Below are 13,610 nucleotides of genomic sequence, written 5' to 3' on the forward strand. Positions count from 1 at the left end.
GGGCAATACAAGATCACTTGTATATTTTGTGGTAAGACCATCACCTATGGTGAGCAAAGCATAAAGCTCATCAACCACAATTGCCCCAAAAAACAATAATTTTTTCCTGATTTTTTTTTGCTCGAGTTGAGCCGTTTACAATTCCCTGTTTTTTGTTTCTCCCCATAAAAATAACAAAAAAAATATTTAATTATTCATAAAAGCCAAAAAAAAGTACAAAATGTTCAAAAAAACATTAAAAAAATATAAAACAACAAAAAGAAGAGAAAAAACAGTTCTTTTCAGAACTACCTCCATTTTATAAAAAAAGGCTACATTTTTTAAAAACTCTGTCATTCTTTTTCCCCCATAGTGCGCGTACCGGGAGCTCCCCCCGCTTAAATCGAAAAAAAAAAAAAATTGCCCCGCGAGGCTCTTTTATCGCCCCCACATCAAACCTAGGGGGTCAGGGGGGTCTACTTTGCTCCCTTTTGGTCATTTCCCCCTTTGTTTTTGCCACCCCTTGTGTCTCGATCCTACCGAGACACAAGATGGCAGCCGCTCCGGACTGTTTGGAATGTTGACAGACACCCGAGAGCCAATGAGGTTTCCGCGCGCGAACTCGCGTAGCGCGCTGGTTCGCGCCCAGGTGCGCGCTTATAGATATATATATTTTTTTTAACCTAAATTACTCAAAATCCACTGGAGCACATATTTTGAGACATAGCAAAGGCACATCGGGCTACCAGTCCCTACAATTTTGCCAAGTTTGGTGGAAATCCATTCAGCCGTTCGGGCTAAAAGTGAGGTCGACCGCCCTATGGAAATTAACATGGGGAAAACACGTTTTGGGACCCCCCTTTTTTCTCAGCCCCCGCTTGACGAATCCCCCCGAAGCCTCTGAGGAAGGGGAATACGAAACGCGTCAGGCTGCGATTTCCTGCTGTAATGGACTGCAAAGAGGGTTGCTCATACCATTAAAGACGTTCTTACGGGGAGAAGCGGTTGTGTGCAGTGTGCTGCTTACTTTTGGTCACCCCACGGAGCGTATATATTTCCCATTGCCGGTTCCCTTTGCCACTCATCCAGCGCTCAGAACGGGTGCGGCGCCCTGCAGCTGAACCACGCTGCTAATCCATTTGTCACTGTTCCCTCGCAGAGGAACAAATTGGGTCGCACTCCACGGGTTGATTTTGCAAATACCGTGCTCACGATCGTGAGCAAGGTATTTGTAATACCGAAACACGTAGATCGTAACATCTGCCTAAGTCTGTGGAATGTATTGAGAAAATAAAAAAATTGCAAAATCAACCCGTGGAGTGCGACCCAATTTGTTCCTCTGCGAGGGAACAGTGACAATATATATATATATATATATATATATATATATATATATATATATATATATATATATATATATATATATATATATACACACATATACATATATATATATAACTGCTATTATATTATGAATCCTCTATGCTGTGTTTGAAATGTGTAAATTTCAATAGGACTTCGGCCGGTTTAGTTTAGTTTAGTTTCACAAAATTTTTTTTTTTCACAAATACGAAACGAGGGAATCATTTTATCTCACTACAATCATTAACTGGTCTTTGGTTTTGTAGTTGGCGATATTATAGGATAGATAGCTGAGCATTGATTGTCGTGGTCATACAGGCACTTGCACTTTATTGTATCTAAATCATCAAATGTATTTATCTGCATTGAGTTGAATGTTGCACTGATACTTTATTTTGCTGATTGACAGCCGACAATTGTTAAGATACTTTTTATCAATATTGATATTTGACATATGCTCACCTGTGTACACTTTATCGCAATGTATTTATGAGCACTATGCTCAAATCTTCCTAAAAAAACAAGGACAGTATTTCTTGATTTGCGTGGTAAACTGTGTAATGTATTTACAAGCAGTACGCTATGAATTTGCTATTTTATAACCTTTTGTACTCGTTTTGTACTCATGTGATCGACTTCTTTAGTCACATGAGCTTTTACTACTTTAAATTGCCGTGCCTACTCCTGACGAGTCATGTGATCAAGCTCTGCGTGCAGAGCGAAACGCTTCAGGGAGAGCACTTGCTTGTTAAATGGCAGAATATTAAAACTGCACTGGTCACCATATTACGTGTGATGGCGTCCTAATTCCTGGATTAAGGAGTTAGAGTTGGAGGGAGAAAGAGGTCCGCACCCAACAGAAGCCGTGTCGAGGGCGGCTGGGATTTGTTTTCATATATATATATATATATATATATATATATATATATATATATATATATATATATATATGTTATGTTAAGTTACTTCTAAAGCGCAACATTCATCCTGGATAGGATATCACGGCGCTGGGATTTCTTGAGTAAACGGTGGGATATATATATATATATATATATATATATATATATATATATATATATATATATATATATATATATATATATATATATATATATATATATATATATCCACCAAAGTACTCCATTCTCTCGAATAGACGTCTCCGACACTCAGACGTTTGCTGTGCACGCAATTTTATTCAGCAGGAAAACAACGCGTTTCGCTTTACAGCTTGATCACGTACGCATTGCCACTGACTTTAAAATTTAAAAATTTGAGACGCAGCACTGCGTTTGTCGAAATATGGTTAAATCAATTCATGACCTGTTTGTATTATACGTTGACTCTTGGTATGACATAAGTATTACGATGTCAAAATGTATATGAATGAATTTTTGACCTGTTTATAGCACTGGTGACTCTTCCAAAATGTCCTCCACACTAAGTACTGATTTTTGACACACATGGGCGTTAGTCTGTTTTTCATGTTACTTGAAAGTGTAAAAGGAAAATTGTTTGGTATCAATTTGTAAACGTGATCAAGCTGTAAAGCGAAACGCGTTGTTTTCCTGCTGATTAAAATTGCGTGCACAGCAAACTTCTGAGTGTCGGAGACGTCTATTCGAGAGAATGGAGTACTTTGGTGGATATGATGGGTGACCGGGAGCCGTACTCCGACCCACTCGTAAGCGTGACTGGTGAATTACCGGAACTTTGGTTTCTTTATATATATATAAATGGGGTTTCGGTTACATACCCCAGCTATTTAGCAAAGTCACACTTTAAATCAGGTTAGTTAAATAGTGATTTATCTCATGATGTCATTAGTAATGCTTTTCATGACATCATGTGTGAGGGTATGAGCAGTGCATCGTGGTAGCTAAGATTACGAAGCTCTCCCCATGTGGCACATTTCTGAGGTTTACAGTTTTTAATTTGCAAATGTCTCATTCAACGTAATATTTTTATAATGGGAATTTATACTTTTTTTTAAATAACGGATGTTATTTAATCATCCGTTAACAAATGTTATTTAGTCATCCAAGTCTATCTATACCGCACAGACCCTACAACAGGCGGGTGATTGATTTTGTTTGAATTTTTCCAGCCGTTACTTCAATTCCCATATATCCCCCCCTGAGCTATGGTTGGTGTTTGGAGACTCTCTAGAGAAAATCATGTGACCAGTATATTCTCCATGTGAAAATTTGGTAAAGGATATCTTTCTCAGATGGAATCGCTATTGCGCCGGCTGACTTATAGCGCCTGCCCGTTGTGGATATCCGGAAATCGGCGCAAAGAGTACTGCACATTCTCCTGTGGAACGTAAGATGCTCCACCAGCTTTTCTATGACATATGAGACCTGAGAACTCTTGAGGACTTTGGTTACAAATTTAAATTAAAAAAAAAGTTTCATTCAACCAGCTAAATTGAATGAATTCGAGAGGCTCTGACATGTATTCTGAACATAGTCTGTTTTCTCCAGAGTGGACTCCTCTGTAGAAATAACTGAACTACTCCAACCAATAGATCGCGGCGATAGACTAAAACACGCAACATCAATTGCAATCAATGAGGTGAGAGCTTTTCCATTTGCGGATGACCGGCTCCCCGTAAAAGGTGTTTATTCACCGTCCAGGATAAATCATGAGGTGGAAATGGGCTGTGCGCTCGATAATCCGATGATTCTTTCCAGTAACAACACCTCGGTGACATATACCAACGCATAAGTAGAAAATGTGACACACAAGAGTTCCTAATAAAAAATAGGTGTACCATCTGTGTAATAATATTGTGTGAAAATCACTCATCTACTGCCATGTCTAACAAAGTCATTTAAGAAACTAAAACACAGTATGGAAAATAAACTGTTTCTTCCTCAGATTTTTATTTATCATGAATTACTATTTGTCTTTTATCACACTTCTTTTTTTCCTTACTTTAAGTTGCTGGTAGCCTTAAAGGTATCATGATAGATCATCACATTTATTCTGTGTTCAGAGACAGCGGCCAAAAGTCAGTTTACAGCTACACTTACTTTTCTTTCTCTGCCTGCAAAGTTGGAGAATGCTGTCAAGTGAACTGCTGACAAACATGCTGAACACAAAGTGTGAAATGAAAGACTGTAGGATGTCATGTTTTATTCTAGCACACATTTAAATAGCTAAAAAGAGAACTGTGCAAACATTTCAAAATACATTTCAGTAGTTATGAAAGCCCGTGTTTTGTAATTCTGTGTGATGAAAAAAAACATTTTAATAGGATGGAAAATAAATCAGTAGACTTTACTTAGTGACGTGCAAATGATAAATATGTTTACTGGAACCAAATATCCACAGATTATTGTTTATACACTATATAGTTTTTTTTATAAGTGAAACTGCAGGTTAGTGGGAACGTTGTGGCCATTTCAATGGAAAATTATGTGACTGTAAATGAAGGTGCGCTACCACATCATGCTTTAGTTACATCTTTATTCACAGTGAGTTTTTAAAGATAAACTGAGAAACATTCCTGCCCCATACCCGATGGCAATGCTATTAACCCGTTAAGCGCGCCGAAAATTCCGCCCCAGTGCGGACGTTCGATTGCGCTAACGGGAATGGAACGTTCAGCGGTCGTGCGCAGCACTAGCGAGGTAGTGCACGCGACGACCGCTGAACGTTCCCCGCACTTAAGGGGTTAATGGACTAAGAGGCAAGTCAGGGGTCAGGTGTACCATAAAAGTGGGCTATATACTTATCCTGCATGGAGCAAACGTTTAGTATATCAAATTAACCAAATAGTTTTTTTTTTACTACAGCAGGAATTCTGAACTCACATATTGGAAGGTTCTCTTGGATCTATGACAGAATTTCGACAGACAGAATTTCGACCTACACAAATATCGGCGTAATTATATCGATAGCAAAAATATCGACGCCCTATGTACAACATGGTAAGTACCAAAATATCGAAAAAATAATATCGATGTTAAAAATATCGTTGTTAAATATATCGATTTTTTTTAATTTAAATTTAAAATAACATAAAAAATACTGTAAATAATACTTATTAATTACTTAAACATATTTAAATATATGTAATAGTGGTTAAAAAAAATAATAATACATATTTAATTAAAAAAATAATAATTAAAAATCATATATAATATATAATTACTTAACAATAATTACTATTCCCACTCCAGTGGGTGCAACAGTAGGGAAAACTGACCCTGAACCCTAAAAATACCCCTTTACCCAAAAACTGAAAACTGACCCTTAACCCTAAAAAACCCCTTTACCCAAGAACTGAAAACTGACCCTGAACCCAAAAAATACCCCTTTACCCCAAAACTGAAAACTGACCCTGAACCCTAAAAATACCCCTTTACCCAAAAACTGAAAACTGACCCTGAACCCTAAAAATACCCCTTTACCCAAAAACTAAAAACTGACCCTGAACCCTAAAAATACCCCTTTACCCAAAAACTGAAAACTGACCCTGAACCCCAAAAATACCCCTTTACCCAAAAACTGAAAACTGACCCTGAACCCTAAAAATACCCCTTTACCCAAAAACTGAAAACTGACCCTGAACCCTAAAAATACCCCTTTACCCAAAAACTGAAAACTGACCCTGAACCCTAAAAATACCCCTTTACTTGAAAACTGACCCTGAATCCTAAAAATACCCCTTTACCCCAAAAACCAAAACTGACCCAGAACACTAAAAATACCCCTTTACCCAAAAACCCAAAACTGACCCTGAACCCTAAAAATACTCCTTTACCCAAAATTAATTAATATTACAATTAAATTACTTCCCACCCTATTCCCCTATAAACCCACAACCCGCTCCAGTAGTAAAACATATAATTTAGTTAAAAATATACATAAATTATCAATTAATTATTCTATTAATCAATTAAAATAAATCATTGCCAATTAATATTTCATAGCAAAATAAATTAATCATTAAAAATATTTTTTTCATAAATAAATTACTTCCCACCCTATTCCCCTATAAACCCACAACCCGCTCCAGTAGTAAAACATATAATTTACTTAAAAAAATACATAAATTATCAATTAATTAATCAATTAATCAATGAAAATAATTCATTGCCAATTACTATTGAATATTAAACACATATTATAACAATTAATTTAAATACTTAACTAATATTTCTAACACATATTAGTAAATCGAAATTACTTACATCGATATATATGCTATCGATATAAGTAATTTCGATATTACTTACCTTAGGGTCGATATTCTGGCCATCGATATTCTGGACATCGATATTCTGTCCCATCGATATTAGCAACTCGATATAAGTGTAAGTCGAAATAAAAAAATCGATATTTTGACTGTTTACCGGTTCTCTTGTATGTGCTAACGAAGAAAAAGGGGTCTTTGTAAAATAAAATATATTTATTTTGGAAGACATAAAATATATTTGTTTTGGAAGACATATTGAGACCAGTTTACGAGTCAAGTACATTACAGTCGGGTCAAGTAGATTTTTCAAGATACCAGACCTGCAGGTCTAGTAACATTTTTATGACTTTTCGATGCCTGCCCCAAGAAGAATGCAACAGTTTAGTGTTCCCCTGTTTGATCAGCTGTTGGGCATAAAGACCGCAAAGGCAAATTCTTCTTTCGGGTACAGATGGCGCCTCTTCCTGACAAATGAACTATTACGCCTTGCATCTAGAGCACAGCTTTCCAAACTCTTCATGTTGGGGGGGACACTTTTTGGAGATGCATCATTTTGGGACGCAGTGTAGCGAGCCCGAAACACCTAAGGGGAGTTCAGGAGGGTTCTCTCTCTCTCTCTCCCTCCCTCTGCCTGTCTCCCTCTCTCTGCCTGTCTCTCTCCCTCTGCCTGTCTCTCTCCCTCTCTCCCTCCCTCTGCCTGTCTCCCTCCCTCCCTCTGCCTGTCTCCCTCCGCCTCCCTCTGCCTGTCTCCCTCCCTCTGCCTGTCTCTCTCCCTTTGCCTGTCTCTCTCCCTCTCTACCTCGCTGTCTCTCTCCCTCTGCCTGTCTCTCTCCCTCCCTCTGCCTGTCTCCCTCCCTCTGCCTGTCTCCCTCCGCCGCTCTCCCTCCCTCTGCCTGTCTCCCTCCCTCTGCCTGTCTCTCTCCCTCTCTCCCTCCCTGTCTCTCTTTCTGCCTGTCTCTCTCCCTCTGCCTGTCTCTCTCTCACCCTCTGCCTGTCTCTCTCTCACCCTCTGCCTGTCTCTCTCTCACCCTCTGCCTGTCTCTCTCTCTCCCTCTGCCTGTCTCTCTCCATCTGCCTGTCTCTCTCTCTCTCCCTCTGCCTGTCTCTCTCCCACTGCCTGTCTCTCTCACTCCCTCTGCCTGTCTCTCTCCCTCTGCCTGTGTCCTCTCTCTCCCTCCCTCTGCCTGTCTCTCTCCCTCCCTCCCTCTGCCTGTCTCCCTCTCTCCCTCTGCCTGTCTCTCTCTCTCCCTCTCTCCCTCTGTCTGTCTCTCTCTCTCTCTCCCTCCCTCCACCTGTCTCTCTCCCTGTCTCCCTCCCTCTGCCTGTCTCCCTCCCTCTGCCTGTCTCCCTCCCTCTGCCTGTCTCCCTCCTTCTGCCTGTCTCTCTCCTTCTGCCTGTCTCCCTCCTTCTGCCTGTCTCTCTCCCTCTGCCTGTCTCTCTCCCTCCCTCTCTCTCCCCCTCTGACGGTCTCTCTCCCTCTCTTCCTCCCTCTGCCGGTCTCTCTCCCTCTCTCCCTCCCTCTGCCTGTCTCTCTCCCTCTCTCCCTCCCTCTGCCTGTCTCTCTCCCTCCCTCTGCCTGTCTCTCTCCCTCTCTCCCTCCCTCTGCCTGTCTCTCTCCCTCTCTCCATCCCTCTGCCTGTCTCTCTCCCTCTCTCCCACCCTCAGCCTGTCTCTCTCCCTCAGCCTGTCTCTCTCCCTCTCTCCCTCCCTCTGCCTGTCTCTCTCCCTCTCTCCCGCCCTCTGCCTGTCTCTCTCCCTCTCTCCCGCCCTCTGCCTGTCTCCCTCCCTCCCTCTGCTCGCTCTCCCTCTCTCCCGCCCTCTGCCTGTCTCTCTCCCTCTCTCCCGCCCTCTGCCTGTCTCTCTCCCTCACTCCCACCCTCTGCCTGTCTCCCTCCCTCTTCCTGTCTCACTCTCTCCCTCTGCCTGTCTCTCTCCCTCAGCCTCTCTCTCCCTCTGCCTGTCTCTCTCCCTCTGCCTGTCGTCTCTCTCCCTCTGCCTGTCGTCTCTCTCCCTCTGCCTGTCGTCTCTCCCTCTGCCTGTCTCTCTCTCTGCCTATCTCTCTCCCTCTGCCTGTCGTCTCTCTCCCTCTGCCTGTCTCTCTCCCTCTGCCTGTCTCTCTCCTTCTGCCTGTCTCTCTCCCTCTGCCTGTCTCTCTCCCACTGCCTGTCTCTCTCCTGTCTCTCTCCTTCTGCCTGTCTCTCTCTCTCTGCCTCTCTCTCTGCCTCTCTCTCTCTCTCGGTCTGTCTCTCTCTCTCCCTCTGGCCATGTTTCTCCCTCTGGCCATCTCTCTCCCTCTGCCTGTCTCTCTCCCTCTGCCTGTCTCTCTCCCTCCCTCTGCCTATCTCCCTCCCTCTGCCTATCTCCCTCCCTCTGCCTGTCTCCCTCCCTCTGCCTGTCTCCCTCCCTCTGCCTGACTCCCAGTTCCCTCCCTCTGCCTGTTTCCCCCCCCTGCCTGTCTCCCTTCTTCTGCCGGTCTCCCTCCCTCTGCGTGCAACCTCTGTCACCTCAACCCAGCTTACAGGGCACACATACAGCTATACCCGAGTACTTGACAGGTCTTTAAAGGAACATTGAATTCTTAATGGGGCTTTGTTGTGAATCGCCGGCCCCCATAGAGCAGAGTGTCTCAGAGTCCGCGCTGCGGCAGACTCCGAGACACTCTTTCAAAGGAATGCCTCTTAATTAGCAGTAAGTGCCCTTAATACCGGTGGTGTCATCCCGCGACAGATCCACCATTTGCAGGTGACACAGAACTGTGTCGAAACCCACAGTTTGGAAAGCTCTGATCTAGAGGATTCTACTACTTAATTGTGACAGCAACAAAATAATCTATACACCTAACAATTGGTTCAAGAGAAAGGTCGCTTAAAATGTGCAATTCAACACAGCAAATTTAGAGTTGTAAACAGTAATAAATGAAAAGGAAAAGAAAGAAGAAAAAGAAAAAATTGCAAAAGAACTTCAATCAAAAAGCTCAATATTTTCAATATCAAAAGTTATTGTTTATAACATATAGTAAAAACTTCTAGACCGTTCACGTCCCGAATGGTCTTCGCGGGAACCTGAATTAAGCCGCCGATTAAATGGACGGTAATCTCAGTGGATTTTTGAATTAGATCCCCTGACACTGTGGACAGACTGAACTAATTGTCTACGACACAGTGTGACCTGTTCAAACTACTTTTGTGGCATACATCTTTAGAATTCTTGTGGACGACCATCAATGGAAGATTGGTCCGATTGATTGTTTTTATACAGACTTGTAACGCTCAAGTGAACTGTGAGTCCTGAAGATGACCGTGTAGTGACACAGCAGTCGAAACGCCGTGGACACTTTTGTGGCCAAAATTACACTAGGACACATTATTTCTGTTTATGTTGTTCCTTAATTGCAATATGTAATGTTTTTGTTTGCCACTTGTCTGGTTTGTGATATTTTTTTTGTATACCAGCACCTTGTCTTGAGCGTAACTGTTCTAAATGTTTTTAGTATATGTAATAAATAATAACTTTTTATATTGAAAATATTGAGCTTTTTGATTGAAGGGCTTCTTCAATTTTTTCTTTTTCTTCTTTCTTTTCCTTTTCATTTATTACTGTTTACAACTCTAAATTTGCTGTGTTGAATTGCTCATTTTAAGCGACCTTTCTCTTGAACCAAATGTTAGGTTTATAGACCGATTATCCCTGGTTCAGGGTTGTTGGACAGCCCTTGTGATTAGTAATGATGAGCAACAATATAATAGCACACTAATATCGAGCGACAAAATATCAAAAGGTAAGTGCAAACAGGGAAGCATAGACTTACTATTAGATTTACTATTCCTAACTCAAAAAATCTACATGCTTTGAAGATATATGTGTAGTTAGGTATGGAAAATCTAGACTTACTTTCCTGTTGATATTTTATTTTCGATATTCTGCCCTTGATATCCTGTCCCATTGATTCTGTTGATTCGATATTCACCATCTAGCGGGGAGAGCACGCCTCTTCTGTGGTTATTAAACTTGGAGGTAGCTAATGCCTTTATCTGCTCTTCTCCCTCTTAACTCTCTCCCACAATCCACTCAAACCAATTCTACAAGTCTATCCTCACATTCTGAGCCTCCCAGTGGAAGTGAGTACTGACGGTGCAGTACTTGTTCAGAACAATCTGTACGCAAAGTCAAAAAGGAGTGGGACAATCACAAGCGAATATTCATAGTTGGTACAAAGCCATTATTTATGCCTAAGTAGAACATTGGAAAGTTGGGATCTACATTGAAAACAACGGAGTGCTCCAGGCTTCTAATGGCTGGCAGAAGCTCGGAGCAACGGCTTTCCAGTATTTGTTTACAGCTGTTGCTGTGAACAAAGGCCTCACGACGCCCGAGGGGATTTCAACCTCCTTGGACTCCGTGAGGCCTTTGCTTTAGAAGATTAGAACATTCTGCCCTCTAGTGGTGTAATGGTCTAATAGCCTTATGACCCTCCGTAAAGGCTACACCGCCATTAAAGGCCCCCTCCCTTGTCAAAGGCCCTCGCTGAAAACACTTATAGTAAACTCTGTGATGCAGCATGCAGAGTAATGACCACACTGAGAGGCCTGGTGAGCTTAACCAAAAAAACTAAATTCAACTATATGACTCCCACTCATCAGAAAGGACAAGGATGGGCAACAGAAACACTCACCAGAGATCTTGGTGTTATTTTCAGTTGTCCACAAATTGCTCCCCAACTCTCCGGAGCCAGGTTGTGCCTCTGTTACTCTTCCATCATCGACCTCGGCAGCAGTAACAGGAGTGAGTTGATTTCTAATGTGCGATGTACTACTTTGGTACTGTTTTGGCAGTACAAGTGGCAGAGTCACCCATTCCGCTTCTTCTTTGGAAAAGTTCACAAACTCATCAGCCAACACAGAGGGCTTAATGCCGCTCTGGATGGGCTGGTATGTAGGGGGATCTTGGATTGTGGGCAGGAAGGGGGGGTTGGTGCTCCGAACCGCAAACGCAAAGGTGGGAGCCAGTGGTGTTCGGTCATCCAGGTTTAGCACAGTTGCAGTGGGACTCTCTGGATCCCCTGAGCTGCTGCTTTCGTGTGTTGGTGGGAACCCTCTGGGAGACCGCGACGAAGTTACTTCTTCACTTGACATTGCAAGATTCAGAAAAGATGTACCAGCATACGGCACAGTTGGACCTCGACGGGACACAGCAACAGAACGTCCACTGGTTGTGCTACTGGCAACTGCCCGCTTGAAAGAGATGTGGCTCTGGCTCCCCCTGGCCTTGTTTTCTGTCCCGACCATCCTCCCATGACTATAGGTGGGAATTGCTTTGGTAGGCTCTTGCTCGGTGGTTGCCAATTTCGAAGGCTTACCTAACGTGAATGCAGCACGGACGGCAGGCCTTGGCCCCGCTGAAGAGTCTTCTATATGTGAATCTGATTTCTCGTGTTGGATTCCGGTAGGTGGCTGCTCCCAATCATTTTGCGTTGGGCTCTGCCAGTTCTGCCCGGTTGCTTGCTCCGGAAAAGAAATAGTCAGTGGTTCTACTGTCTGAGTGTGCTTGTGCGTGTATTCTTCTTTTGTGACCTCCATTGCTTCTTCAATCGAAGGGAATGTCGGAGCCGTTATGCCCATCAGGTCTGACATGGCTTCCCCTAGAATCCTCTCTCGGCTTGTCCAGGCGTCCTGTGCTTTGGATCTGTGATGGGCACCACCAGGATGGGTCCACAGGTCACGCACTTGGAACTTAGTGGCTAACTCCTCTGCTGGGACCTCCAAACCCGCCTCCTCTGTTGGGTCCTCCGAAGCCCTCTCCGACTCGGAAGTCCTGGCCCATGTCGGTTCATGTCTCCTGATGCTGAGGTCCAGGCTCTCTTGTGTGGAAGCTGTTCCTGGCACCAAATCAGTCTCATCATTGTGCACATTATTAGCATCCGTCTCTTGGAATAAAGACGTTGTTTTCTTAAAAACTGTCGCCTTACCTCGCCTTTCTTGGAAATTATATTCCGGCTCACTGCTTTCCTGAAAGCTGACGGGGCTTCTCACTTCGCCAGAGTCGAGAAGGGTGCGTCTGGAGCTCGAGGGTATTGTTAGACCTACCTCGGTCTCCATGATCCGCTTCCCAGATGCAAGGCTTTTAGTGAGCCTAGGGGGGTAGAGGATGGACATCAGAGACTTGGTGTTTGATTTGCCATCCCCAGAAATGTCAACATCCTCTTCCGAGACAGACAGAGGAGATATCGAGCTGGCTGACGCTGGCTGCAGATTCTTCCAGCTTCTTTCAATATGCTGGGAAGTGACGGAAGCACTGGTCGGGTCGAGTGTTGACTTAGCTTGGACCACATTTCCTGGGAACTTGGTAGAAGTTTCTCCAGAATACCCTGCTGTTTCTTGCTCCTTGCTGGTATTACTAACCCCTGCCTTGGACAATTCTTCTGCCGAGGTCTCCTCACCAGGCTCGGGGTCAGCCGGCCCACTGTGGACTTCTTCGTTCAGCACCTCCAGTGCCTCTTCCGGCGTAGTAACACGAGGTACTCGCAGCGAGGTATTGGGTATCTGCGCTTTGTATGGCGCTCTGGTCAATTCTGTAATAAACCAGAGAGACAGATTAGCTCGCATAGTACAGGCCAAATATTAGTATAAGATAATATTTAATGGCTGCAATAAATTCTGTAAAAAAGTAAACACACACACACATTATATATATATATATATATATATATATATATATATATACACACACACACACACACACACACACACACACACACATATATATATATATACAAATATGCAGTTATGTAATAAATTGGTCTAGTTGAAATATTTTGCAAGCTTTCGTGATAAAGTACTTTTCTGCTGTTTTTCACCACCTGTGTTAAGAATGACATTCATCTAGGCCTGATTCATACTTGCAGTGTGAAACCAGACTTTGCCATGCTCAATTCACATCCCTAATCGAGGAGAAACTGAGAGAATTTATTTCATGTAGGGTGGAGCCTAAAAAAGTCATCAATACCTGCATAGAATTCTTTCATGCAAATGTTATGTGTATCACACACTAGGACAGGTGGGGG

General features: G+C 43.0%; 1 protein-coding gene across 3 annotated transcripts in view; it reads right to left on the reverse strand.

The window, feature by feature from the left end:
• The window catches only part of NCAN (neurocan), a 400,988-nt gene that overhangs the window by 151,367 nt on the left and 236,011 nt on the right, over window positions 1-13,610 (reverse strand). For all 3 annotated transcript variants that reach the window (XM_086946853.1, XM_086946852.1, XM_086946854.1), the window contains exon 8: window positions 11,223-13,118. In XM_086946853.1, coding sequence (XP_086802979.1) covers window positions 11,223-13,118 — 1,896 coding nt within the window. The remainder of the gene's footprint in view (window positions 1-11,222; window positions 13,119-13,610) is intronic.

The sequence above is a fragment of the Lissotriton vulgaris genome, chromosome 12 (genome assembly GCF_964263255.1).
Source record: "Lissotriton vulgaris chromosome 12, aLisVul1.2, whole genome shotgun sequence".
NCBI lineage: Eukaryota > Metazoa > Chordata > Amphibia > Caudata > Salamandridae > Lissotriton > Lissotriton vulgaris.